Here is a 24716-nt window from a genome sequence, read left to right as displayed (position 1 = left end):
GGGGAGTCTTGCTGGGCGGTGTAAGGATATTCCAAACTTGGGGTCATGATATCTGGGCTCGGGTCTGTCCCCACTGCTCTTCCCAGCAGAGGGCTATTGTTGCGGGAAGGAACTTGAACACTGGGTGCTTTCGCTCTGACATCCTGTGTGTACCATTGCCATGCACCCCGTCCCACCTGACCCGAACCCAGACAAGGTACTGAGGCCGGTTGTGATTATTACTGCATGAATGAAGCAGAAAATGGACAATGGATTTTTGACATCAAAGCTACTGAAGGACCTTCTCAATTTCACCCTCACGCCCCTCACTCCTGCTGTAGTGCGTGCACTCCACTTTCTTCTATAAGTATCAAACTTGCCCAGCCCAGTTATAAATATCCGATTTGGAATTAATGAAGTAAATTACATTTTTGGAGACCAATCTTAGTTGTTTGGTTATTGGGGTAGGTTTGGAACTATCATCGGGGTTAGCGAAAGGTTTAGGAGAAAAAATTGAGGCACACAGTATATTGTTATCTGATTCCACACTGATCGCTGTGGTACAGGTAATACTTGCGCACTGGTCTATCAAGAGTGCCCTGGCAGTTCAAAGGTGCCAACCTGTGTGGCATGGAACAGTATAGAACCAGCAAGATACCAGATCTGAGATGGAGCAGATTAGGCTTCTGTAAATGGTTTAGAATCATCGAATTTATAGTGCAGAAGAAGGCCATTCGGCCCACCAGGTCTACACCAGCTCCTGAAAGAGCAGCCTACCTACGCGCACACCACCACCCTAACCCCACATCCTCCTCATAACCCAACAACCCCACCTAACATTTGGACTCTACGGGGCAATTTAATGTGACCAATCCACCTAGCCTGCACATCTTTGGGCTGTGGGAGGAAACCGGAGCACCCGGTGGAAACCCACGCAGACACTGGGAGAGCGTGCAGACTCCGCACAGACAGTGACCCAAGCCGGGAATCGAACCCTGGGACCCTGGCGCTGTGAAGCAACAGTGCTAACCATTGTGCTGCCGTGCCGCCCGTCTTGTTTCAGCAACCACATGGGTCAAGTACATTGGTATGGACACTAGCTGATGACGGTTTGACTGCAATGTCCCTGTGGCCGGCAAAAAGGCCAGTGGGAGAAGTTTCTTTCCAGTCATGTGCCGACTAATCACGTGAAAAGGTGCTAGAGGGTGGCAGCCACTGCTGCAGGGGCACATTGGCAGCCCTCGGGGAGGGAATTGAGGACAAGGATACACGGCCTCATACAGTAAATGAAACCGAGTCGACTGTACTTGAGAGTGTTGGCTCCCCTCCATTCTGTGTTATGATTGAAGTTGCTTGGGATAGAAGTCTATTGTTATAAACAGTGGCCTTTGTGAGTCGGTATCTTTATTTAAGAGGATGATGCAATAAAAGCTATTTTTATTTTCGGTGATGAAAGTGAGTGGCGGGCCCAGTGAATAGGGAACACTTTGACATTCTTGAACAGGCTTCTGATTTGCTGAACAAATCCACTTTGAATGAAGGCTCCATGTGTTGTGCAGCCCATTGTTCTACTGTGGCTATTTAGTGGTTCTTGTTTGTTCGCTAGAGAAAGGGGCTATGGGTGAACCTTGTTGGGAGTGGCGGCGAGGAATCCCTGAGAGAACACTATCCAGCGACAATGGGTCTCTGGTGAATGGGGATAATTCTGTGCACAATGGAGCTACATTTCCTGATATTGACTCTTCAGGGCTTTTAATGTCTGTCGGCACAATGCTGACCCACAGTCGACATCAGATAGCTTATTTTAAAACTTTGATGTCCATAGGCTCTCGACTGGTGACAGTTTCCTTCTGGAAGAATGTCCCTTTGATGACGGGTTGTATGTTTATTAAAGTTGTATAGTTGTTTATGCAAGATCTCGCAGCAGGAGTTTTGGAAACTGCTGCCCCTTTTTGAATTACTGCCGAAGTTTATTCGGTGGCACGCGGGGTTAGTAGTGAGCTTTCAGTCATGTTTAAGTGGAACTCTCCTTTTATGGTAATGATATTGATTAGTGAATTCCAGTGTAGCGATCGAGGGACAATGATTCGGGACACTTAAGTGTGGATAGTGTTCCCAATGCATTTCAGTCTTCAGCAACGCTTAAGGGATAGAGGTCGCAGAGGAGTGAGGTATTGTTAAAGTAACATGGTGGGATTGGCATACTGCAGCCTGAGGACCTTACAAACTGCATCCATTGCGTCCTAGTAAGGTTAAGGATTGGTATGAAGTTGAGAAATCTGTTCTGAATGGTGTTGAGTTTTCGGAGTGGGGCAGCTGCCTCTCCAAGTAAGTGAGTGTTTGAGCTCATTCCTGCCTTAAGCCTGACAAATTGGCCCATTGAGTCTGTACCAGCCCTTGGAAAGAGCATCCTACTTAACCCTACGCCTCCACCCTATCCCCATAGCCCCACCTAACCTGATGCACACTAAGGGGCAATTTAGCATGGCCAATCCACCTAATCATCAGATCTTTTGGGCTGTGAGAGGAAACCTGAACACTCGGAGGAAACCCACGCAGACAGGGGGAAACTCCACACAGACACTCACCTGAGGTGGTAATTGAACCCGGGACCCCGGGCAGTGCTAACCACTGTGCTACCAAGTGAAAGGGCTTTGACGGATCAGGAGGTGAACATTCAGTGCAGGTTTTTACAGCTTCTGGCCGGATTCCTGTAGCTGAGATGTTAATATAGTGTATCAAGTGGCCATGTTTTAATTTATTTTTTTATAAGTTTGGAGTACCCAAGTCATTTTTTCCAATTAAGGGGCAATTTAACGTGGCCAATCCACCTAACCTGCACATCTTTGGATTGTGGGGGCCAAACCCACGCAAACACGGGGAGAATGTGCAAATTCCACACGGACAGTGACCCAGAGCCGGGATCGAACCTGGGACCTCGGTGCCGTGAGGCAACAATGCTAACCACTAAGTGGCCACTAAGCAGGCTCTTTGAGTGAGTTATCCAAGTAGTTCCACGCCACTGCTCTGTTCCTCATGGCCCCGCAAATTTCCTTTTTTTTCTCTCTCTCGAATTTCTTTTTGCTCGTCCACTTACAACCTCTGGTCAGTGGTGACCTAATTCACCCCACCCTTCCTGATACTGATTGAGGAGCAGGGTCAGGCTAGACTGGTGGGGTTTTCTTGCTCAAGTTGGCCATTTGACTGGCACTTGGGTAACATCCAGACTTGTTTTAATGTGGGCTGATCTGGAATTGCTCACTGTTTATATTTTCAGGGTGGGGGTGGAAGAGGAACCTGTAGAGGAAATGCCATAAAGCAATTGCCTTAAAGTTGAGTGGGTAGATGGATAATGCAAGAAAAATAACAAATGTTTCAACACATGAAACAGATCTTACTAGGGACAGGAGACAAACCATCAGGCGACAGGGTTTGAGATAACTTGTTAGATAAGATAACTTGTTAGATAAGACGAGGAAAATAACAAATGTTTCAACACATGAAACAGATCTTACTAGGGATAGGAGACAAACCATCAGGCGACAGGGTTTGAGATAACTTGTTAGATAAGATAACTTGTTAGATAAGACATAGGATACTCTGAATATCTGGCTCTGTCTGCGACCTCTCTTATGTAAACAAAGATCTTAAAATCAAGGATACAAGACCAGTCATGTCTCGGCATGTTGACAATTTTTTGTTGATTTTGAAATCATCAGGGTTATCAACAGAGCTGTGGGAGGTGAATGATAACAGAAGGTCTAAATTGCTCTCAGACTTGGCATTCAGCTTGGCTAATATGGTTGGGGATTTCCTTGGAATTAAGGGAATACAAGGTGCTGTTTTTGACAATCAAAATTCAGAACTATACTAAATGTGTGGGAGATCTTTGCCTCATGTATGTCGAAGGGTAACTCTAAAATTAGAAAGTCTTATCTGTGACCAAGGACGTTACAGAAGTTTAGATTGTTTAGCTACAGCAACAATATGCAGGCAGTCATGAGTGCATCAGTGCAATGTTGCAGCTTTGCCTCACGATCAAGAATGGAACCAATCTGTCCAGATATAACCGCTGGTCTGAAAGGCAAGCAGACGACCCAGGAGGGGTGTGAGGATGCCTGATTCATCACTGACCATTCAACACCACCACTATTAGCATTGTTGCTTCACAGCGCCAGGGTCTGAGGTTCGACTCCCGACTTGAGTCAATGCCTGTGTGGAGTCTGCACGTTCTCCCCGTGTCTGTGTGGGTTTCTTCCAGGTGCTCCGGTTTCCTCCCAAAAGTCCCGAAAGACATGCTGTTAGGTGAATTGGACATTCTGAATTCTCGCTCCGTGTACCCGAACAGATGCCAGAATGTCGTGACTAGGGGCTTTTTACAGTAGCTTCATTTCAGTTAATGTAAGCCTACTTGTGACAATAAAGGATTATTGTTACTACGAGAAGATTTCTGAGGCGGAAACTGGTGATTCTATTGCTCAATAATAAATTCACTGATTTGACATTTTCCAAACGAATATTTTCCATAGATTTTGACAAAAATCAACAACCTTTCACCAACCGAAGTATGTTCCATGTTTAATAATCAACAATTGTTAACTCTTATTTCTCCCTTTTTCCACAGAGAACGACAATGCTAGTTGTGTCTTGCTGCATACTTCCAGAAAAGTGAGTGACCTTTTTATTGCCCCAATTTGTATGATGGAATAATGTAACCTCTAATATTGTAAAGTCCAATGTAGCCTCGGGCGGCAAAGTTAAAATACAAAAGGGTGGCACAGTGGTTAGCACTGTTAGCCTCTCGCTGCTGTTCAGTAAAGACTCAAGAACTCTGCTTCTTTACCCAACACCTTTATTTTCCCTTGAACACACTCTGCACCACACTCTATCATCACATCACATTGCCCCAAAGGTCACGTGTAGCCTCTTTACATATCAGTGCCAATTATTGGATCAATGAGACATCTAATTGGAATGTTTCTTTTTTTTAAAATAAATATTTTATTGAGGTATTTTTTGGTATTATAACAACAACACAATAAACAATGTACATGAAACAAAAAACATAGTGCAAAAGCTGTCTCCCTCCCTTACAGGTCCCACCTTTATTAACTCCCTACTCTAAGCTAAACTAACCCCCTTCCCCCTTCTGCTGATGATTAACGTTCCGCGAAGAAGTCGACGAACGGTTGCCACCTCCAGGCGAACCCTAACAGTGACCCTCTCAGAGCGAACTTGATTTTCTCCAAACAGAGAAAGCTAGCCATGTCTGATAGCCAGGTCTCCGACTTTGGGGGCTTTGAGTCCCTCCAAGCTAATCGTATCCGTCTCCGGGCTACCAGGGAAGCAAAGGCCAGAACATCTCCTCCTGGATTCCCGGGTCTTCTGACACTCCGGAAATCGCCACCTCTGGACTCAGCGTCACACTTGTTTTTAACACCGTGGACATGACATCTGCAAACCTCTGCCAAAATCCCGTAAGCTTCGGACATGCCCAGAACATGTGGACATGGTTCGCTGGTCCTCCCGCACATTTTGCGCACCTGTCCTCAACCCCAAAGAATCTGCTCATCCGGCCACTATCATGTGAGCCCGGTGAAAGACCTTGAATTGTATCAGACTGAGCCTGGCACATGTTGCGGATGCGTTGACTCTGCTCAATGCGTCCACTCGTCGACCATCCTCTATCTCTCCTCCCAGCTCCTCCTCCCACTTGTGCTTCAGCTCCTCAGTCTGCGTCTCCTCCGACCCCATAAGTTCCTTGTAAATGTCCGAGACGCTCCCTTCTCCTACCCACCCTCTGGAAACTACCCTGTCCTGAATCCCCCTTTGCGGTAGGAGCAGGAAGGTTGCCACCTGTTTACGTAGGAAGTCCCGCACCTGCAGATACCTGAATTTGTTTCCCCTCGCCAACCCAAACTTCTCCTTCAGCGCCCTCATACTCTGAAAGCTCCCCTCTATAAACATATCCCCCATCCTCTCAATCCCTGCCCAGATAAAGCCAGAGATCACTTATTGACCCGTTTAAAAAAGGAACGCAGAATAAAAATGGGGAGACACTGAAATACAAACAGAAATCTCGGGTGGACCGTCATCTTCATTTCATTTGCACTTTTCATTTTCATTTTCATTTCATCTTCACCATCTTCACCCTCCCAGCTAATGACAACGGGAGCGCGTCCTATCCCGAAAATCGTCCTTCATTTGGTCTACTAGCCGGGCCAGATTTAATTTATGCAGCCGGTCCCATTCCCGCGCCACTTGAATGCCTAGGTACCTAAAGCTTCCCCCTACTAATCTAAACGGCAGCTCCCCCAATCGCCTCTCCTGTCCCCTTGCCTGGACCGCAAACATCTCGCTTTTCCCCATATTTAGCTTATACCCCGAAAACCGACCAAATTCCCCTCGAATCCTCATGATTTCTTCCATCCCCTGTAATGGGTCCGATACATACAGAAGCAAGTCGTCTGCATAGAGCGAGACTCTGTGCTCCACCCCCCCTGGACCAGCCCCTTCCATCCCTTGAGGCTCTCAGAGCAATTGCCAATGGCTCTATAGCCAGCGCGAACAACAGTGGGGAGAGGGAGCATCCCTGTCTCCTCCCCCGGTGCAGTCTAAAATAGTCCAATGTTGCCCTATTCGGCCGTACACTTGCCACAGGAGTCTGATACAGCAACCTGACCCAGTCAATGAAGCCCCGCCCAAATCCGAACTGTCCCAGTACCTCCCACAGATAATCCCATTCTACCAGATCAAAAGCCTTTTCTGCATCCATTGTGATCACTACCTCCACCTCCCTACCTTGTGGGGCATCATGATCACATTTAACAACCTTCTTACATTGGCCACCAACTGCCTACCCTTAACAAACCCCGTCTGGTCCTCCCCAATAACGTCCGGAACTCAATCCTCAATTGGAATGTTTCTTAACCCATTCCTTAACAGTCTCCTTCCTTGGCGAAAAAAAAATAATTTAGTGAAAACAAAATTTCAAGAAACTCAAAAACACACTCAATTTTCCCCCTCTTTTTTTTTCGAAAGAAAAAAACAAAGTCACAGAAACAGACGCCCTTCATTAACGATATCCAAAAGTTTCTGTGAACTAGTCCCTCTTTCGTTAAACAGTCAGAAAATTGATAGCTACTGTCGACCCATTTAATTTTTGCTATCTCCCCTCTGTCCAATATCTGCTTCAAACTTACGCTGCCTATCCTTAACCTTTTCTCATTGACACTTTTTGTAGAGTGCACATTTTCCCACAGGGATTTATTGTCAATGTGATACTCAATAGGTATATTACCCAACTCCCCCAATCACAAAATATCTGTCAATATCGCAGATATATGAAATGCCATATCCACCGCCTCTACAAGGCTTAACGTCTCAGCAGCCAAAGTGCTTTTGACCACTCTCCTTATTTTCTTTGTTTCCCACATAAGAGGGCAACATTTATCATTGTTCCCAAAAGGAAAATTATAAAACCTCCTGCGCTTGAAACCCCATTATATACATTTGCATAGGGCGTATCACTATAAACTATGAGTTTCATTTGCCTAAGGTCACCTAAAACCAAGACCCTCAAAACACATTCCTGCATTTTTAGTTCGACCAATGCTTTATTTGCTCTCATTATGTCTTCCACTTTAGGAGAATTAATTTTTGTACTCAACTATAAGATATCAAAACTAATGTCTGGTCTAATCTGTCTACCTAACCAATTCAGTTGCCCAATTAAACTTCGCAGTTGCTCTTTTTCCATCTTTGAAACCACTGTGTCTTTTTGTGAAACCCGCCCACGACTAATTGCTATAGGGCTGATGCCTGCTCTACTAATAACAGTTGCATCCTTCCATTTACTAGACCCTTCAGGCAAATATGTCAGTTTTATACCAACTTTTGTCAGTTGTCCTTTCGGAAAAATGGCCTGTTCTAATTCATCAGAAGCATTGTGTTCCTCTGCAGAAACCCTGTCTATATCAGTTAACTGGTCCTCATAGTTCTGTTACATGTGCATACCAGATGATTCTGGTTCCTCATCATGTCTGTCTGCTCTATCTAAATTTGAAAATTTGTAATCTGTACCCATTATCCTTAATGAATATGCCCCAACCGTTTGCTTGCCATATTGCAATATAATTGTTTTGCCATCTATGCCTATGATCTTCCCTGGGCCTTTCCATTCATTAAAATCGTCTCTCTTATAGTATACTATGTCTCCTTGCTGAAAAACTGTATTTGATGGCCGTACATTATGCCTTAAAGCTCTGCGAATTCTTCCAGAGACTTCTGCTTCCAAAATGGCTTTTCTACTGCTCTGTAATGCATTTAAATGCTCAGCAAAGGCAGAACTAATTGTCGACCCTTCCCCAGCTGGAGGCTGGTCATCCAAAATGGACGTAATTTTAGGATTTCTACCAAACACTAATTGATAGGGACTATAGCTCCCAACCACCTACAACAAATTCTTTGCATGTACCGCCCATGCTAAGGCTGAATTTAACTTGCAATTTGGTCTATCTGCCAAAATTTTCCGGAGCATGTCATGTATTACTGCATAGTTTCTTTCACACACACCATTACTAAGTGGGCTTCCTGCAGCCATATTCATAACTGTGATATTGGCGTTTCACACATATCCCTAAACTCATCATTAGCAAATTCTCTGTTGTCTGTGAAGAATTTTGCTGGTGGCCCCATTCCTGTCCCTATTCAATTTTCCACGATCTGATCCAGGCTTACTCTCTTTTTTTCTTTACTTTGTACAATGGTTGATTGACTAAATCTGGTTGCTAAATCTACAAAATGCTAATTAAATATATTGTTGGCTTCACCCCAGATCTTAAGGTCCATGGCCACAATGACGTTAAAATCCCTGGCCAAAGATAGGGTTACTATCGGTCGTGCTGGTGTCCTGTACTTCCTACAAACTTCACAGCGATCACTAACTTGTTCTATCAGCTTAGTATAGTCTTCATCCCTTACCCCTGCATCCTTTAATAAATTTTTTAGCTTCCGAGGAGACGGATGCGCAAATTGCCTATGCAGTTTTAATACAACACTCTTTTTAAAAGCAGATTACTGCGGATGCTGGAATCTGAAACGAAAAGGAAAATGCTGGAAAATCTCAGCAAGTCTGGCAGCATCTGTAGGGAGAGAAAAGAGCTAACGTTTCGAGTCCGATGACTCTTTGTCAAAGCAACACTCTTTTTATCAGCTGAAGTCCCATTTCCAGCTGCCAATAACACACCTTAACAACTGTACTTGAAATATTATTTGTCAGTAATGGAATACAATAGTGTCCCAACTGTGTAAATTGTAAGTCCACCGTCTTTCCAAAAACTGTTGCCTTATCCTGTTCCATATCCAGTTTCATGTGTGCTTTCTTCATCGATGGTCTGCTCAGAAGCAAAGGCGCCACTTGATACATCTGTGCTAATGAAATGATTCACTCCGGTAATTTTGCAAGGGATGACCACTCTTTTCAGTGACTTCATAAGAGTATTATCATCCCCAAACCTGAAACTTGTGGAACTTTCAAATTCTGTTACCTTGTTACGATTTTCAGCATTCAAAGAGTACAGGTAGCATTTTAACCAGTCAATTTCACACAGTAGATGCGCAGCCACTGTCCAATACAGCACAATTGAAGCATTCTGCAACCAACACTCTCATTACCGCAGTAAAACCGCTTGTTAATAGGACAATGCCTTCTTTCTGGTCACTATCTTTTTCCTCTTCCGACTCTTCCATGTTATATGTAACTTCAAACACTCTGGGAGCGATCCTCCGATCGCCCAAGGGTTTGCGCCGTTGTGAATGCCGTCACGTTTCACGTTGGCACGAACAGGGCCCAGGCACGACCTATTCTGGCCCCCACAAGGGGCCAGCACAGCGCTGGGGTAGTTCACGCCGCTCCAGCCTCCGTGCGCCGCGCCAACCCGCGCATGCGCAGTTGGGCCAGCTCAATCCTGCTCATGCGCAGTTGGGCAGGGCCATTCTGCGCATGCGCGGAGAACTTCTTATGCGCGCGGGCCCCGACCCAACATGGGGTCGGTGTTCAGGGCCCGGCCGCGGCGGAATGTAGGCCCGAGGGGGGAAAGGTCTGCCCGCCGATCTGTGGCCCGAATCGCAGGCCAGACCCAGACCCCTTTGGAGGCCCCCCTCCCCCCTGGTGTTGGAACCCCCACCCCCCACCACAGGCTGGCCCCTACCCCCTGGTGATGGAACCCCCACCCCCCACCACAGGCTGCGCCCCCCTGCCACAGGCCGTGCCCCCCCTCCCCCCCGAGTGTTCCCGCAGAGTTCCCACCGGCAGCGCCCAGGGGTGAATGGCGCCGACGGAACTCTGTCATGTCGGAGCAGCCGCTTGACCTACCCAGGCCAGAGAATCGGCGGCCCCGCCAATTCCAGCGGCCCGCGGCCGGCGCCGTGCCAAACGCGCAGGCGTAAATGCCGCTGATTCTCCACACCTCGGAGAATCGGGTGCCGACGACGGGGCGTCAAGGCGTGGTTGCTCAGATTTTCTGGCCTGGCGTGGGGCTCGGAGAATTGCCCCCATTAATATAACGTATTGGACAATTGAAAGCATAACGGTCTTGAGAGTCACACCGAAAACATCGATTTATCATACCCTGGGCATTTCTGGGTTTTTTTTTCCTATTTCCATTCTTCATGTCCCTCCTCCTATTGTAGGTTTTGAATGGATTTCTGTCCACATAATTTGCGGGTCCCGATCTCCTTCCAGACACTCCTAACCTGTTCGGAGCTATACGATCTCGCCATCCTGTCAGTAGTGTATCTTCCATAGTCTGCTTTGTCGCTGACTGACTCATTTGTGACATGAGAGCCATAGGATTTGAATGTTTCCCCAGAAACTTCTCTAAGGCCTCTTGTCATCTGATCGAATAAGGTATCATTATACGCAAACTTAACTCCTGTGAAAACCAGGAGTCTATCCATATTGGACACTCTCGCACAGTCCAGTAACTTAAATGCCAACAAAGATTGTGGAAATTCCAGCCGGTGTTTGTGCATCCTTCTGTATAGTCTATCAAATTCCATTATATAGTCCTCCATTGAGATATCCTCTGTTTTCCAGAATCTGGCAAATTCCGACCAGGCTTCATACGCACTGAACAAGTCAGCCTTTTGATAAATCTTATCCATTAAACGTAATTGAGTCTCCAGACCTTCTTTTGAGTCTAATTGTGCCAATTTCAGTTCAGAAAATACTTTGCTTCGGATTTGACTCTCATAAAGTAGAGAAAGAGCCAATGCCATGTCTTGTTTACTCTTTCCCAAAGCAGTTACCTTAGTCCACATAACAACTGCACTTCTTCATTGGTCGTACGATCCCCTTTCAGAAAATAATGGCGGATAGTCCAGAAACGTTGTATCTTTCAACCCTTTACATTGGCACAGGAACCATCCTCTGCTACCACTGTTAGCCTCTGGCTGTTGTTGAGTAAAGAGTCAAGAGCTTTGCTCCTTTTCCCAAACATCTTTATTTTTCCTTTGAACACACTCTGCACCAAACTCTATCATCACATCACATTACCCCAAAGGCCACCTGTAGCCTCTTTACATATCAGTGCCAATTATTGGATCAATGAGACATCTAATTGGAATGTTTCTTAACCCATTTCTTAACAAGCTCTACTGCCTCACAACACCAGGGACCCGGGTTCAATTCCAACCTTGGGTGACCATGCGGAGTTTGCACTTTCGCCCCATGTCCGCGTGCGTTTCCTCCGGGTGCTCCGGTTTTCTCCCACAAGTCCAAAGACGTGCAGGTTAGGTGGACTGGCTAAATTGCCCTCAGTGCCCAAAAAGGTTAGATGGGGTTACTGGGATAGGGTGGATAGGCTTAGATTGGGTGGTCTTTCCTTGGGCTGGTGTAGACTCGTTGGGCCGAATGGCCTCCTTCTGCACTGTAAATTCAATGATCTACGATCTAGGAGCACCACTGGGTATAAAGAAATTATGGAAAGAGGCCAGAAAGTATCAAAGATTTTGCATGGTAGGTGGATTGGCCATGCTAAAATTGCCCCTTAATATCCAAAAGATGTGCAGGATTGGCTCTGATCAATGCATGGGGTTCCAGGGATAAGGAAGTAGAGTGGGTCGCGGCAGAGTGCTCTTTCAGAGGATTGGTGCAGATTCTATGGGCCGAATGGCCTCCCTTTTCACTGTAGGGTTTCTATGGATTCAATGAAAACGCGTCACTTGAATGCGAAGAGAATTTGGAGCATTTGATATCTTTTTGAAACAGGTGTTCATCATTGACCTCTTTCTGTGCAATAAGGATTCATTCAGCCTGTCATGCCCAGGCTTTTTAATTGAGCTATCTAATTGGTCCCACTCCTTTGTCTTTTACCCCACTGCTCTGCAACCAATTTCCCTATTTAAATATAGATGCAATTCTCTTTTTTACCACCCAATGGTTTAGGGGCTGGTTTAGCTCACTCAGGGGCTGGTTTAGCTCACTTGGCTAAATCGCTGGCTTTTAAAGCTGACCAAGCAGGCCAGCAGCACGGTTCGATTCCCGTACCAGCCTCCCCGGACAGGCGCCGGAATGTGGCGACTAGGGGCTTTTCACAGTAACTTCATTTGAAGCCCACTCGTGACCCATAAGCCATTTTCATTTCATTTCATTTTTCATTTCATTTCATTTTCAATGTACTGTTGAATCTGTTTCCACTGCTCTTTTGAGCCAGTGCACTCCAGATCAGCTTGCTTCAGGAAAAATTACTCTTGTCTCCTCTCCAGTTCTTTTCCCAATTAGCTCCAAGTTGTGTCCTGTGGTTGCTGGCCCTTCCTGCCAGTGGATCAGTCGGTGTCCTGTATTGTGGGCAGTTGCATAAGGTTCTTCGACTCCCACCGGTGATAATGAGACTCTTTTAAAAAATCGACCCAAATTGTGTAATTGGCGGTGATGGCTTTGTGGGGCGAGGATAAAGGCCAAAGCAAAGGCAGGCATCTTGGGTACAGCTGCGAACGATACTGAAAACTGGCCGGCAGTGTAATAATAAACACTAACTTCCTCACCCCCCCCAACTCTCATGCTGTTCGCACTGGCTGCGCATCAAGCAACATGAAGCACAGATATTATGATTTAGAAAGCGGATGGTTAGTAAAAAAGGGAAGCTTGGCAGGCCATTCTGGCAGAAAGATGTGACCAACGTTTATCCCTCAACCAACATCAGTAAAGCAGATAATTTAAAAAATCTCAGTTCAGCACAGAAGGGTGCAATTCTGCCCATCGATTTACCACTGGTTCTTTAGAAGAACATTCCGGTTTGTCCCACTCTCTTCCTCATATCTGTTTTCTTTTGTCTCCGTCAAGTATGCATTCAATTTCCCTCATTATAGAATTTACAGTGCAGAAGGAGGCCATTCGGCCCATCGAGCCTGCATCGAACCCTTGGAAAGAGCTCCCTATTTAAGCCCCCACACCTGCACTCTATCCCAGTAACCCCACCTAACCTTTTTGGACACTTGAGGGCAATTTAACATGGCCAATCCACCTAACCTGCGCATCTTTGGACTGTGGGAGGAAACCGGCGCACCTGGAGGAAACCCACACAGACACGGGGAGAACGTGCAGACTCCGCACAGACCCAAGCCGGGAATCGAACCTGGGACCCTGGAGCTGTGAAGCAATAGTGCTAACCACTGTGCTACCGTGCCGCCCTTCTATGGAAGTAGACGACTATTGAATCTGTATCTAACGCACCCCAGCCCAGCCCCGCCACGTTCAGGCAGACCATTCTTTCTTTGAATTTCCTCCTGACTCGGTATCTCTTTTTGCCAATTAACTTCAAATCTGTGCCCTCTGGATATCGCCCCATCAGCCGCGAGAGTTAATAAAGAAAATTGTTTCCGTCTAAACCCTTTAAATTCCTCCATCAAATCTCCACTTCACTAACCTCTCTGACTCTTGGTTTAGATCACTCGGCTAAATCACTGGCTTTTAAAGCAGACCAAGCAGGCCAGCAGCACGGTTCGATTCCCGTACCAGCCTCCCCGGACAGGCGCCGGAATGTGGCGACTAGGGGCTTTTCACAGTAACTTCATTGAAGCCTACTCGTGACAATAAGCGATTTTCATTTCATTTTCATTTCATTTCATCTGAACTCTTCTAACCTCTCCGTACAGCCAAGGGCTCTCATTGCTGGTAACAAAGTATTGAACCCCCTGCGTACACTCTCCCAAAACCTTTACGTCCCTCCTGAAATGTGGCAGCCAAAATTATCCACAACACACTAATGGCACCCAAACCAACTCTCGCACTGTCAATGTTTATATTTAAGGCAGGACGTTACAGTCAGACCAGTCATGATCTTATTGGATGGCGGAGTGGGTCCAGGGGCCCACCCTTGCTCCTAGTTTGTATGTTTGCATAACACCTTTGGTTTGAAATTCTGTTTCTTTATTTCTAAACCCCTGTACACCATATGTTTTTTTTAAATCCACCTTATCAAGTTTCCCTGTCACTTCTGTGTACATGGAAATTTTTTTCAAACTTTAATTATAGTATGCCATCTTTGCCTGTTCGCCTGCCTCAAGTTGCAGCATTTTTCATTCATCTGCTGTGCTGGTACGTTTCACCATCCTGCAGCATGTAACTATCCTCATCAATATTATCTACCACTTTGCCAAGCTTAGCACCATCTGTAAATGTTATAATGCCTCTCTATACACCAGAGTCTATGGTATTTATTAAAAACCGAAAACACTATAATGGACCCAAAACTGACCCTGCGGGGGGAGGGAGAGGAGGGAAGAGAGAGAGAGAGAGAGAGCACCAATTAAAACCCTGTACCAGTTTGAAAAACATCTGGGACCTGTTTGCTGCTTTCTGACACGGAGCCAATTTGACATCATTGCTGCCACTTGCCCTTTAATTCTATTTTCTGACTCAGTCTCCAGTGTGGCACTTTGTCAAGTACCTTTCAAAGTTGCATTGCTACAAAATCTACTGCAACACCTTGTTCAAGCTTCTCTGCTACCTAATCAACAAATTCAGTTAAATTGGTCAGACGCACTTTTCCTTTAACAAATCCATGCTGTCTCTCCTTAATTATCCCATGCCCTTCGAACTGGAGACTTATTTTGTCCGTGATAATGGTTTTGTAAATTCCCAACCACAACTGTTGGACTGACTGGTCTGTCATTTCCTAGTTTGTCCCTTTTCCCCTTTCTTGAATAGTGATGGCATTCGTAACCCTGCCAGCCATAAAATCCCCTACAGTGCAGAAGGAGGCCATTTGGCCCATCGAGTCTGCACCTACCCTATGAAAGAGCACCCTACCCAGGCCCAGTCCCCACCCTGTCACCGTAACTCCGTGATCCCACCTAACCTGCACGTCTTTGGACAGTGGGAGGAAACTGGAGCACCCGGCGGAAACTCACACTGCCACTGGGAGAATGTGCAAACTCCAGACACACAGCCCCCCAAGGTTGGAATTGAACCCGGGTGCCTGGCGCTGTGAGGCAGCAGTGCTAACCACTGTGCCATTCTATGGCAGTAGTCCTGTGTGCAGTGGAAATTGAAAGTTTGTGACCAATGGCTCTGTTGTTTCTATCTTTTTTTGCATCTTTCAGTAAGTTAGGATGCATTCCATCTCAATCAGGTGACTTAGTATCTTTCAGTAACTTTGTACATAGCAAATAGAAGCAGGGGTAGGCCATTCGAGCCTACTCTGCCATTCTACATGGTCATGGCTGATCCTCCATCTCAATGTCACATTCCTGTACTTTCCCCATTCCCTTGACACCTTCAGAGTCCAGAAATCTTATCTATCTGAATGTGATTTGCGGCACACATCCCCCCCCCCCCCCCCCCCCCCCCCCCCCCCCCCCCCGCCCCCCGCAACATTCACACACATTTTCTACCCCCTCAAAGAGCCGGCTCATCCTCGCCCTTGTGAGGTGAGCTCTATATACCACCTTCAGCTGTGTCAGCCCCAACCTCGCGCACGAGGTGGAGGCATTCACTCTCTGGAGCACCTCACACCAGACCCCCTCCTTCATACCCTCTCCCAACTCTTCCACCCACTTTGTTTTGATTCCTTCCAGTGGTGCCTTCTCTTCTTCCAAAATAGCCTCGTAAACCACCGATACTACCCCCTTCTCCAGTCCCCCTGTTGTCAGCACCTCCTCCAGCAATATGGAGGCCGGCTTCACTGGGAAGCTCTGTATCTCCTTTATGGCAAAGTCCCGAACCTGCATGTATCTAAACATTTCCCCCTGCTCCAGCCCATACTTCGCTTCTAGCTTTTTCAATTCTGCAAACCGACCCCCAAGAAACAAATCTTTTAGTATCTTAAACCCCTTCCCGAAAATTTCCGTCCCACTTCCCGGCTCAAATCTGTGATGCATTTCCCTTGACCCTATCCCCAACCTGAAGTGTTGCCGAATCTGCCTCCAAATTCGCAATGAAGCTATTATTACTGGACTCCCTGAGTATTTCCCCGGGGCCATTGGGAACGACGTTGTTGCTAGCGCCTTCAATCCTGACCCCATGCACAAACTCTCCTCCATTCTGAACCGTTAACCACCAAGCATGTGAATGCGATAGAATCAGTTCAGAACAGGTTGCCCAGACTAACACCGGGTGTGGGTGGCTTGTTTTATGAGGAAAGGTTAAACTGGCTAGGCTTGCATCCATTGGATAAGCAAATGGGGTGAAAGGTTATGGGGAATAGCCGGGGTGCAGATTATAGGTTACTATCAGATGGCCACGACCTTATTAAATGGAAGGGCAGGCTTGAGGGGCCAAATGGCCTACTGCTGCTCCTTGCTTGTATGTACGTATATTATATGTTGATAAAATATTTTGGATTTCAGTTTATTGCTGGTTTCCATTTTGTTTTCTTGTCACCTCACTTTGTCGCAAGTATTTTGAATTCCCTCCTGCACTTCCCAAAATCTTCCTGGTTAGAAACAAAATTTTGTTCTAGGCGTTTGTCATAAGCCTTCTCATTGTGTTTTTAATTCCTTTCACGTAACATTTGGGTGATGTACCTGTTCCCTTCAAACCAGACATAACAGAACTGGACATTTCCTGGATTCATTGTTCTGTTACTGCTCCACCTCGCCTTCCCCAATCATACCTGTGTTTGCTTCTGACATCGCTGCTTCTTTCCCTAGTCTGACAAAAATCTTTGATACTTTCTGGCCTCTTTCCATAATTTCTTTATACCCAGTGGTGCTCCTAGATCGTAGATCATTGAATTTACAGTGCAGAAGGAGGCCATTCGGCCCATCGAGTCTGCACCCTATGTAAGCCCACATCTCCACCCTATCACAGTAACCGCATCTAACCTTCTTGGACACTGAGGGCAATTTAGCCAGTCCACCTAACCTGCACGTCTTTGGACTGTGGGAGGAAACCGGAGCACCCGGAGGAAACCCACGCTGACACTGGGAGGATGTGCAGACTCCACACCGACAGTAACCCAAGCCGGTAATCGAACCTGGGACCCTGGAGCTGTGAAGCAAACGTGCTAACCACTGTGCTACCATGCCACCCGTGTTCTTCTTCTAACTGTCAGCTGGATTATCTCGTACTGTAACACGTTCCACTTTTCCCTCCCATCATTTCCCAGAACCAGATCCAATGTTATTGCCTTCAACTAGCAATACATTGCTCCAGAAAGTTCTCCTGTCCATATATCAGAAATTCCTCGACTTCCTTACCATCAGCTCTATGCTTCCCCCCAATCTATATAAGGAGAGTTAAAGCTGAGGATCTGTTTTTGGTACATACCATGATTTGGAGCTCCACTTTTTAAAAAAAGAAAATCTCCCAATTCCTCAACTTAACCCAAATAGATTCAGTCCAAGAACCATTTAGTAAATCATTATGAATTTAGAACTGTAATATTTTGATCGACAATGCTGGCCCCCTTCTCTATCATTCCTGAATACTTTAGTTGAGCCAATTCCTGGCCTGCCTTGAATCATGTCTGTTTTCATATAGCTATGTAATATTGTCCATGAAGGGAGAAACCTGTGCCAAGTTTATTAATTACAATATAGACATTGTACATACAATTTAACACCCGCTTTGTACAGGGGCTGTTTAGCACACTTGGCTAAATTGCTGGCTTTGAAAGCAGACTAAACAGGCCAGCAGCACGGTTCGATTCCCGTAACAGCCTTCCCGAACAGGCGCCGGAATGTGGCGACTAGTGGCTTTTCACAGTAACTTCATTCAAGTCTACTCGTGACAATAAGCGATTTAGGGGCTAGTTTAGCTCACTGGCCTAAGTCGCTGGCTTTTAAAGCAGGCCAGCAGCATGGTTCAACTCCCGGAATGTGGCGACGAGGGACTTTTCACAGTAATTTCATTGAAGCCTACTCGTGAAAATAAAGCGATTTTCATTTTTTTTCATCCTTCATTTTTGGAGGGATAATTACTGCCGTTTATGTCTCTGTGTCCTCTGATCTCGTTTATGCTTCTTTCTGATTTCCCTTAGCAGTAGAACAGTTGAAAGGTTTGACCATCCAAAGTTTTGGTCAGGTATATAGGATAACCTGTTTTTAAAAAAAAATACACAACTAAATCCTGTAGCTTGCGTGCTATTGCTATCCAAACAGTGTTTTTTTTAATGTGTCCACGTGAACTAAAGACTGAAGTGAGTAGGGAAGAAGCGGGATTCGTCATGAAGTGATGATTAGGTGTGATAACCCTCACCAGGACCACGGGATAGCGTTGATTGATTTCTCTGTGGGCTTTCTAGTGGGCAGAGGCCTTCCCAGCTTGGGCTCATTAGCGGGACCTTTAAATATAGCTCCCAGATCCAGACTGGCAGTTCCCATTATTCCTGGGCAGGGACATTTTGTTTTATGCGACGCAGTACTGGTTTTATTATTAGTTTAAAATAAACCAGTTTGGCCTCTCGCGCTGCACCTCCAGCAATTATTACATTGGCAATGAGGATCAAGCACAGGATTCTGAGCAGCCCTTTCGAAACTCCCCGATGACAACTCGAATAAGAAAAATTTGGAAATGCTCTTGTTTGGGAAGCTCGAGCCTTATGATGCGGACGTGGAGGACTGGCCCCAGTACCCCGAATGTATGCAGCACTTCTTCCACGCCAAAGACATAGAAAGGGACGACAGATATATAATAATCCCTTTGACAGCATGTGGGGCCCTGACATTCGTCATCATTAAGACTTAACTTATCCTGCAACCCCTGACATTAAAATGTTCAATGAGCTTGTGGATCTAGTAAAGACCTATTATGACTCAAAGCCATCCATAATCATCCAGTGTTATCAATGGATGGAGGACCCCTGGGGAACCAGTGACAGAATTTCTCATCAGATTAAGGAAGCTGGATGAATATTGCGAGTTTGGTCCATCCTTGACTGAGATACTACACAACCGGCTAGTGTGTGGGATCAGTAATGGTGCGATACAAAAGAATTGTCGGCAGAACCATCCTAGACTTCCAAGGGATGATGGACTGTCGCCCTTTCAGGCTGGGGGCTGGGGGTGGGGGGGAGGTGTGGAAGGACCCTCGTACAGAAAAGCCAGCACTTCCAGCAAATGCTCCTATGTGCTTCACCCATCACCAACTCAACATTCAGCCTGGACATTCTGGCATCTCAAAAGATGGCTGTATAACCCTAGAAGTACTGGGGAAGCCTCCCTGGTGAACTACAAGTGTCAGCTGCAAGGCTGCAGTAAGTGTGGCCAAAGGAATGACCCAGGCAAGGCTGTCGGGATCAGCATGCTGCTCAGGCCGGAAGCCAAAGCCACCTCAGGCCTGGGCCTGGAAAGTCTATCAGCCTAAAGAGAGTGACATGATGCAGCTAAACTGCATCATCGGCCCTAAGGTTGGCCGGATAAAGGTATTCCCTAGAAATGGAGGTGGATACAGGAGCTGCCATCCCCATCATCGGGGAACAGACCTTCTGACTTCTCCGAATGGGCATTTTGGCCCTCGGCCTGTGAGACACCGGGACCAGGTTGGCCACATCTACTGAAGAACTGCTGAAGATTATGGGGCGCAGTATGACCCCACTTACCTGTGGGGAGCAGAAGGTCCGACTCCCGCTCATCGTTGTACAATGACCACAACCCAGCCTTTTGGGCAGAGACTGGCTTCAGAGGATCTGTCTGCACTGGCTGCAAATTCTCAAACTAGGAACCAGTGGACTGTATAAGGTCATTGGCAAATATCTTGAGGTATTCCAAGAAGACGTTGGTAGAATAAAGGGTACAAGGGCAAAGACTTATGCAGAGTCCAGCACCATATCCAAATATTTCAGGGCTCGGCCATACGCTTTACTTACCAAAGTAGAGACTGAGCTCGAGGGGTTAGAGAGCCTTGGGATAATATGGCCAGGGTAGTTCGTAGAGTGGGCTGCACTGGTCATCCACATCCTCAAACCCGTCAAGTCGGTCTGCTTCTACGGAGACTAGAAACAGTTAAGAAAGTCTTGTGTTTAAGTCGGTACCCCATGCCACGCATAGATCTATCTGCCAAACTGGCAGGGAGGGTCAAACCTTCACCAAACTAGATACGAGCCATGCCTACCTCCAGCTAGAATTAGATGAGTTATCCAGGAAGTACATGAAGATTAACACCCATAAGCGTTTATACAACTATATACACGCCTGCCCTTCGGAGTATCATAGTAAGCTCCATTTTTCAATACGCGATGGAGAACATTCTCCAAGGGCACCCGGAGGTGGTAGTATTCTGAGATGATGTAGTAATCACAGGAACCATGGAAAAAGAGCACACAGGAGGTTTTGAGATGATTTTCTGTCCCAGGTGTCCAAAGATGTGCGGGTTAGGTGGATTGGCCATGCTAAATTGCCCGTAGTGTCTTACAAAGTAAGGTTAAGGGGGGGGGGGTTATTGGGTTACGGGTATAGGGTGGATACGTGGGTTTGAGTAGGGTGATCATGGCTTGGCACAACATCGAGGGCCGAAGGGCCTGTTCTGTGCTGTACTGTTCTATGTTCTATGTGTCCATCCATGTGTATTCCAGGCAGGCTCCTGGGGTACGGAATCAAACTCAAAAACGAAAAGGTCTACACGCTGTAGAGGATAAAGTTAAGGCCATCAAAAAGGCATCAATCCGTAAAATATTGCAGAATTAAAATGCTGGGCCTTGTAAACTCCTATGGGAAATTTGCCCCACATTTGGCCCCTTTATTGCCACCCCTGCACGTACTGTTTAAAAGAAACATGAGAAGTGGTCGTGGCAGGCACCACAGGATGACACCTTCATGAATTACAACCCCAAGAAAGATCTGGTATTAACATGTGATGCCTATTTATATAGTAAGAAGTCTTACAACACCGGGTTAAAGTCCAATAGGTTTGTATCAAACACTAGCTTTCGGACCACTGCTCCTTCAGGTAAACCTGAGGAAGGAGCAGTACTCCGAAAGCTAGTGTTTGAAACAAACCTGTTGGACTTTAACCTGGTGTTGTAAGAATTCTTACTGTGCTCATCCCAGTCCAATGCCAGCATCTCCACATCATGGCCTCTATATATGGAATGGGGCAGTCCAGTAGGTCGATGGCACAGAGACCTATAGCAAATACATCCAGAACATTGGTGGTCGTGTAAAAATGCTATTCTCAGATCGGAAAAGAAGGATTTGCTGTTATTTTTGGGGTGAAGAAATTCCACCCGTATGTCTCCAGCCAACATTTCACAATCATAACAGACCATTATGTCTTGCTGGGATTTTTCAAAGAGGGTAAAGCGAACCCCCGCCTCAACTCTGATCCAATGTTGGGCATTATTGTCAGAGCTTACGAATATTCTCTCGAGCACCACCTAAGAACACACATTGCCATTGCGATGCTCTGAGCCGCCTCCCCACTGCCCACCAACTTGTCCCTTCTGCCAGCATTGGAAGAAGTCATCATGACCTTGAACTTCCTAGATATCCTGTATCCACGAAGCAGATTCAAGCGTGGATCCTGAAGGACCCCACACCCTGACAAAATTACACCATATGATCCTCAGTGGCGGAATTTGAGAATACCCCACAGGTGACATGAAAGAAGAGCTGAGCATAAAAGATGGCATCGTCCTGTGGGGAGCCCAAATAGTTGTCCCCCACCCAGGGTCAGTGCCCGATCCTGACGGAATTACACAATGGACACCCTGGGGTATCCAAGATGAAAACGTTCACAAGGGGCTACGTCTGGTGGCCTGGACTCAATACAGACATTGAGGATCTGGTGAAGCAGTGCTCCTTGTACCAGGAGGACCAGTAGCTCCCACCTTCGGTCTCTTTGAACTCATGGAAATAACCAGGAAGACCATGGGCACAGTGCATGTAGACTTCGCTGGCCTATTCTTGAGATCGATGTTTCTTTATTATGGTTGGCGCTTGCTCAAAATGGTTAGAAATACATTGTATGACCTCCACGACTTCTCATGCACCAGTGGAAAAACAAGATTTGACTTCCGGCGGCGGAGGGGAGCGGTCGCGCGTAGAGGAACAGTAGAACAACTCTGGCAAAGTTTCTGTACCCACTGCATACCAGAAGCACCCGTATCCAATAACAGTACCCCCTTTACCAGGGGACAATTTCAGGCATTCATGAATTTGAACGGTGCTGTACCATGCATCGTCTAATGGCCTGACTGAATGGGCAGTTCAAACATTCAAAACCAGAATGAAGAAACGGCCTGCTGGTTCCCTGGATATGAAATTGGCCAGGTTCACCTTTGATCATAGAACCACACTGCACTTGACGACGGGAGTCGCATCAGTAGAATTGTTAATGGGACGATGACTGCACACGAGGTTCAGCCTGCTGGGGGAGGTAGAATCAAAGCAGGAGACCTAAAAAAGCAACTATGGCTCCAGAAGACCCGAAAGGAACTTGAGAATAGAAGATGCCGTCTATGTGCGGAACTTTGGAGATGGCTCCCGATGGACTCCAGAAGTAGTGCTGGAAAAGACCGGTCCGGTTTCTTACAAAGTCCAAGGGAAGACCATGGAAAAAACACCTGGACCACCTGAGAAACTGGGAACCTGCTTTAGAGGAGATTATTTCAGCAGAGACGACCCCCTCGATCGTTGCCTGTTGCAACTACCTCCGGAAAGGGGACTCGATCTATGGGGAAGTCGTTCCCTCCCCTTCCCCCAATGATGAAGATTCGGAGTCCGAAATGGAGGCTGAGGAACGTGATTGATCTAACGCTGTGGATCAGCACTGATGACGAGCTTCCATTTGTGGCCCATCGGTGTTTAAAAAGGAGACGACGATACCCAGACTGCTTCACGCTCTACATGTTGCCGACTCGAGGCCTTGTGCCAAGCAACAGGAGAGACCTCAGCGACGTGGGAGGATTGGGGATGATTTGGACTTGAGGGGGGAAGGGATGGGATAACCCACATGTGAGAATCATGGGGGATCACTGATTGATTTCTCTGTGGGTTTCTTGGAATATGAGGTCCCTTTGGCGAGTGGGCGAGGACACCTTTAAATGTAGCGTCCAGACGCAGGCTGGCAGTTCCCATAGTTCTGGGCTGTGGCGTTTGCTTTGTGTACCGAGGTAGCGGTTTTATTTTCAGTTAAAAATAATTCAGTTTGGCCTTTCCCTTCGCGACTCCTTGAATTATTGCATCGGGCTACACGACAGTTTGCATCTACACAGAGCCTAAAATGTAGTAATGACACAGGAGTGTTATGAAACACAGTTTGATACTGAGTCTCTAAGATGATATTGAGCTTGGGGAAAGTGAGGCGTTCCAAAGTTTCAAAGGTTATTCCTGGGGTACCATTTAACATTGCAGATGTTTTTGATGATTACCAGTCACATGGAGACCTGGAGAGGTGATACATGGGGAAACAACAGGCTGAATGTTACAATATACCATGCATTCCAGAGTTGTCTCATGCAGCAAACCAGTGCGAAGAAACCTGTCTGGGAGCTTTATAAATTGCGTCACTGTGCACAGAGTTTAAATAAGGCTGCTTCCTCACTAACCGGGATCTTTGAAAGGCACCACGTTTCATTTGCCCTCGGACAGATGTACATTGGTCTTGAAAGCCTGCATGAGACAAGAGTTAATATCTGTGCTTGTTGGCCACTCTGTGCCCCGTTCCATTAGAAGGAGAATTGCAAATCGTTAATTGACCATTTGCAATGGCAATGGGGGCGTGGTTTATTTGGATCAACTGGCTCGAGGGGCTGTCAGGTCTACTCCATTCCGTTCTTCTTGCGTGTCTGAATATGTGCAGAAGCCCACCGCAATGTTTTCACATCCAAGATACTGAGGAAATTTGTGTGCCTGATGCAAACCCACATTTTGGTGCGTGTTGGTGCAGCATGGCAGAGCCAAGGTTGAGGGACCCTCCTCCATGCCAGTGCAAGGATTTTTGGTGGAGCTTAACCAGCTGCCACCAGCATGGGGCATCAGTAGTCATTCATGTTTGTCCACCCCTTGGGGCGTTTCTCGCAAGCCAATACACCTTACTGTAACATGGTGGCAATTCTAACAGTTAATGGAAGTCTATTATCTGGTTGAGAGAAATCAGTTCGAGAAAGCAGTGCTATTGACCACTTGTCTGGGCTCAAATGAGTGCTAAACAGGAATTGGGTCAAAGCTTAGCAGGGCAAGTTAGAAAGTGTGTGTTTATTCTTGGTCTGCGCTATTGGCATTTGCGGAGCTGGTCTCGGTGTTTCTCATGTCGATAGGAAATAGTTGCTGTGTGCTCCTGATTTCTGGGGTTT

General features: G+C 46.5%; 1 protein-coding gene across 2 annotated transcripts in view; it reads left to right on the top strand.

Annotated features, from left to right (window-relative positions):
* Positions 1-24716, top strand: part of slc4a11 (solute carrier family 4 member 11) — a 237110-nt gene that overhangs the window by 73622 nt on the left and 138772 nt on the right. For both annotated transcript variants that reach the window (XM_038793208.1, XM_038793207.1), the window contains one exon: positions 4604-4647. In XM_038793208.1, coding sequence (XP_038649136.1) covers positions 4604-4647 — 44 coding nt within the window. The remainder of the gene's footprint in view (positions 1-4603; positions 4648-24716) is intronic.

This window comes from Scyliorhinus canicula, chromosome 3, assembly GCF_902713615.1.
Source record: "Scyliorhinus canicula chromosome 3, sScyCan1.1, whole genome shotgun sequence".
NCBI lineage: Eukaryota > Metazoa > Chordata > Chondrichthyes > Carcharhiniformes > Scyliorhinidae > Scyliorhinus > Scyliorhinus canicula.
Note: the sequence above shows the minus strand (reverse complement) of the source record. Positions and strands in the feature narration are given on the sequence as shown.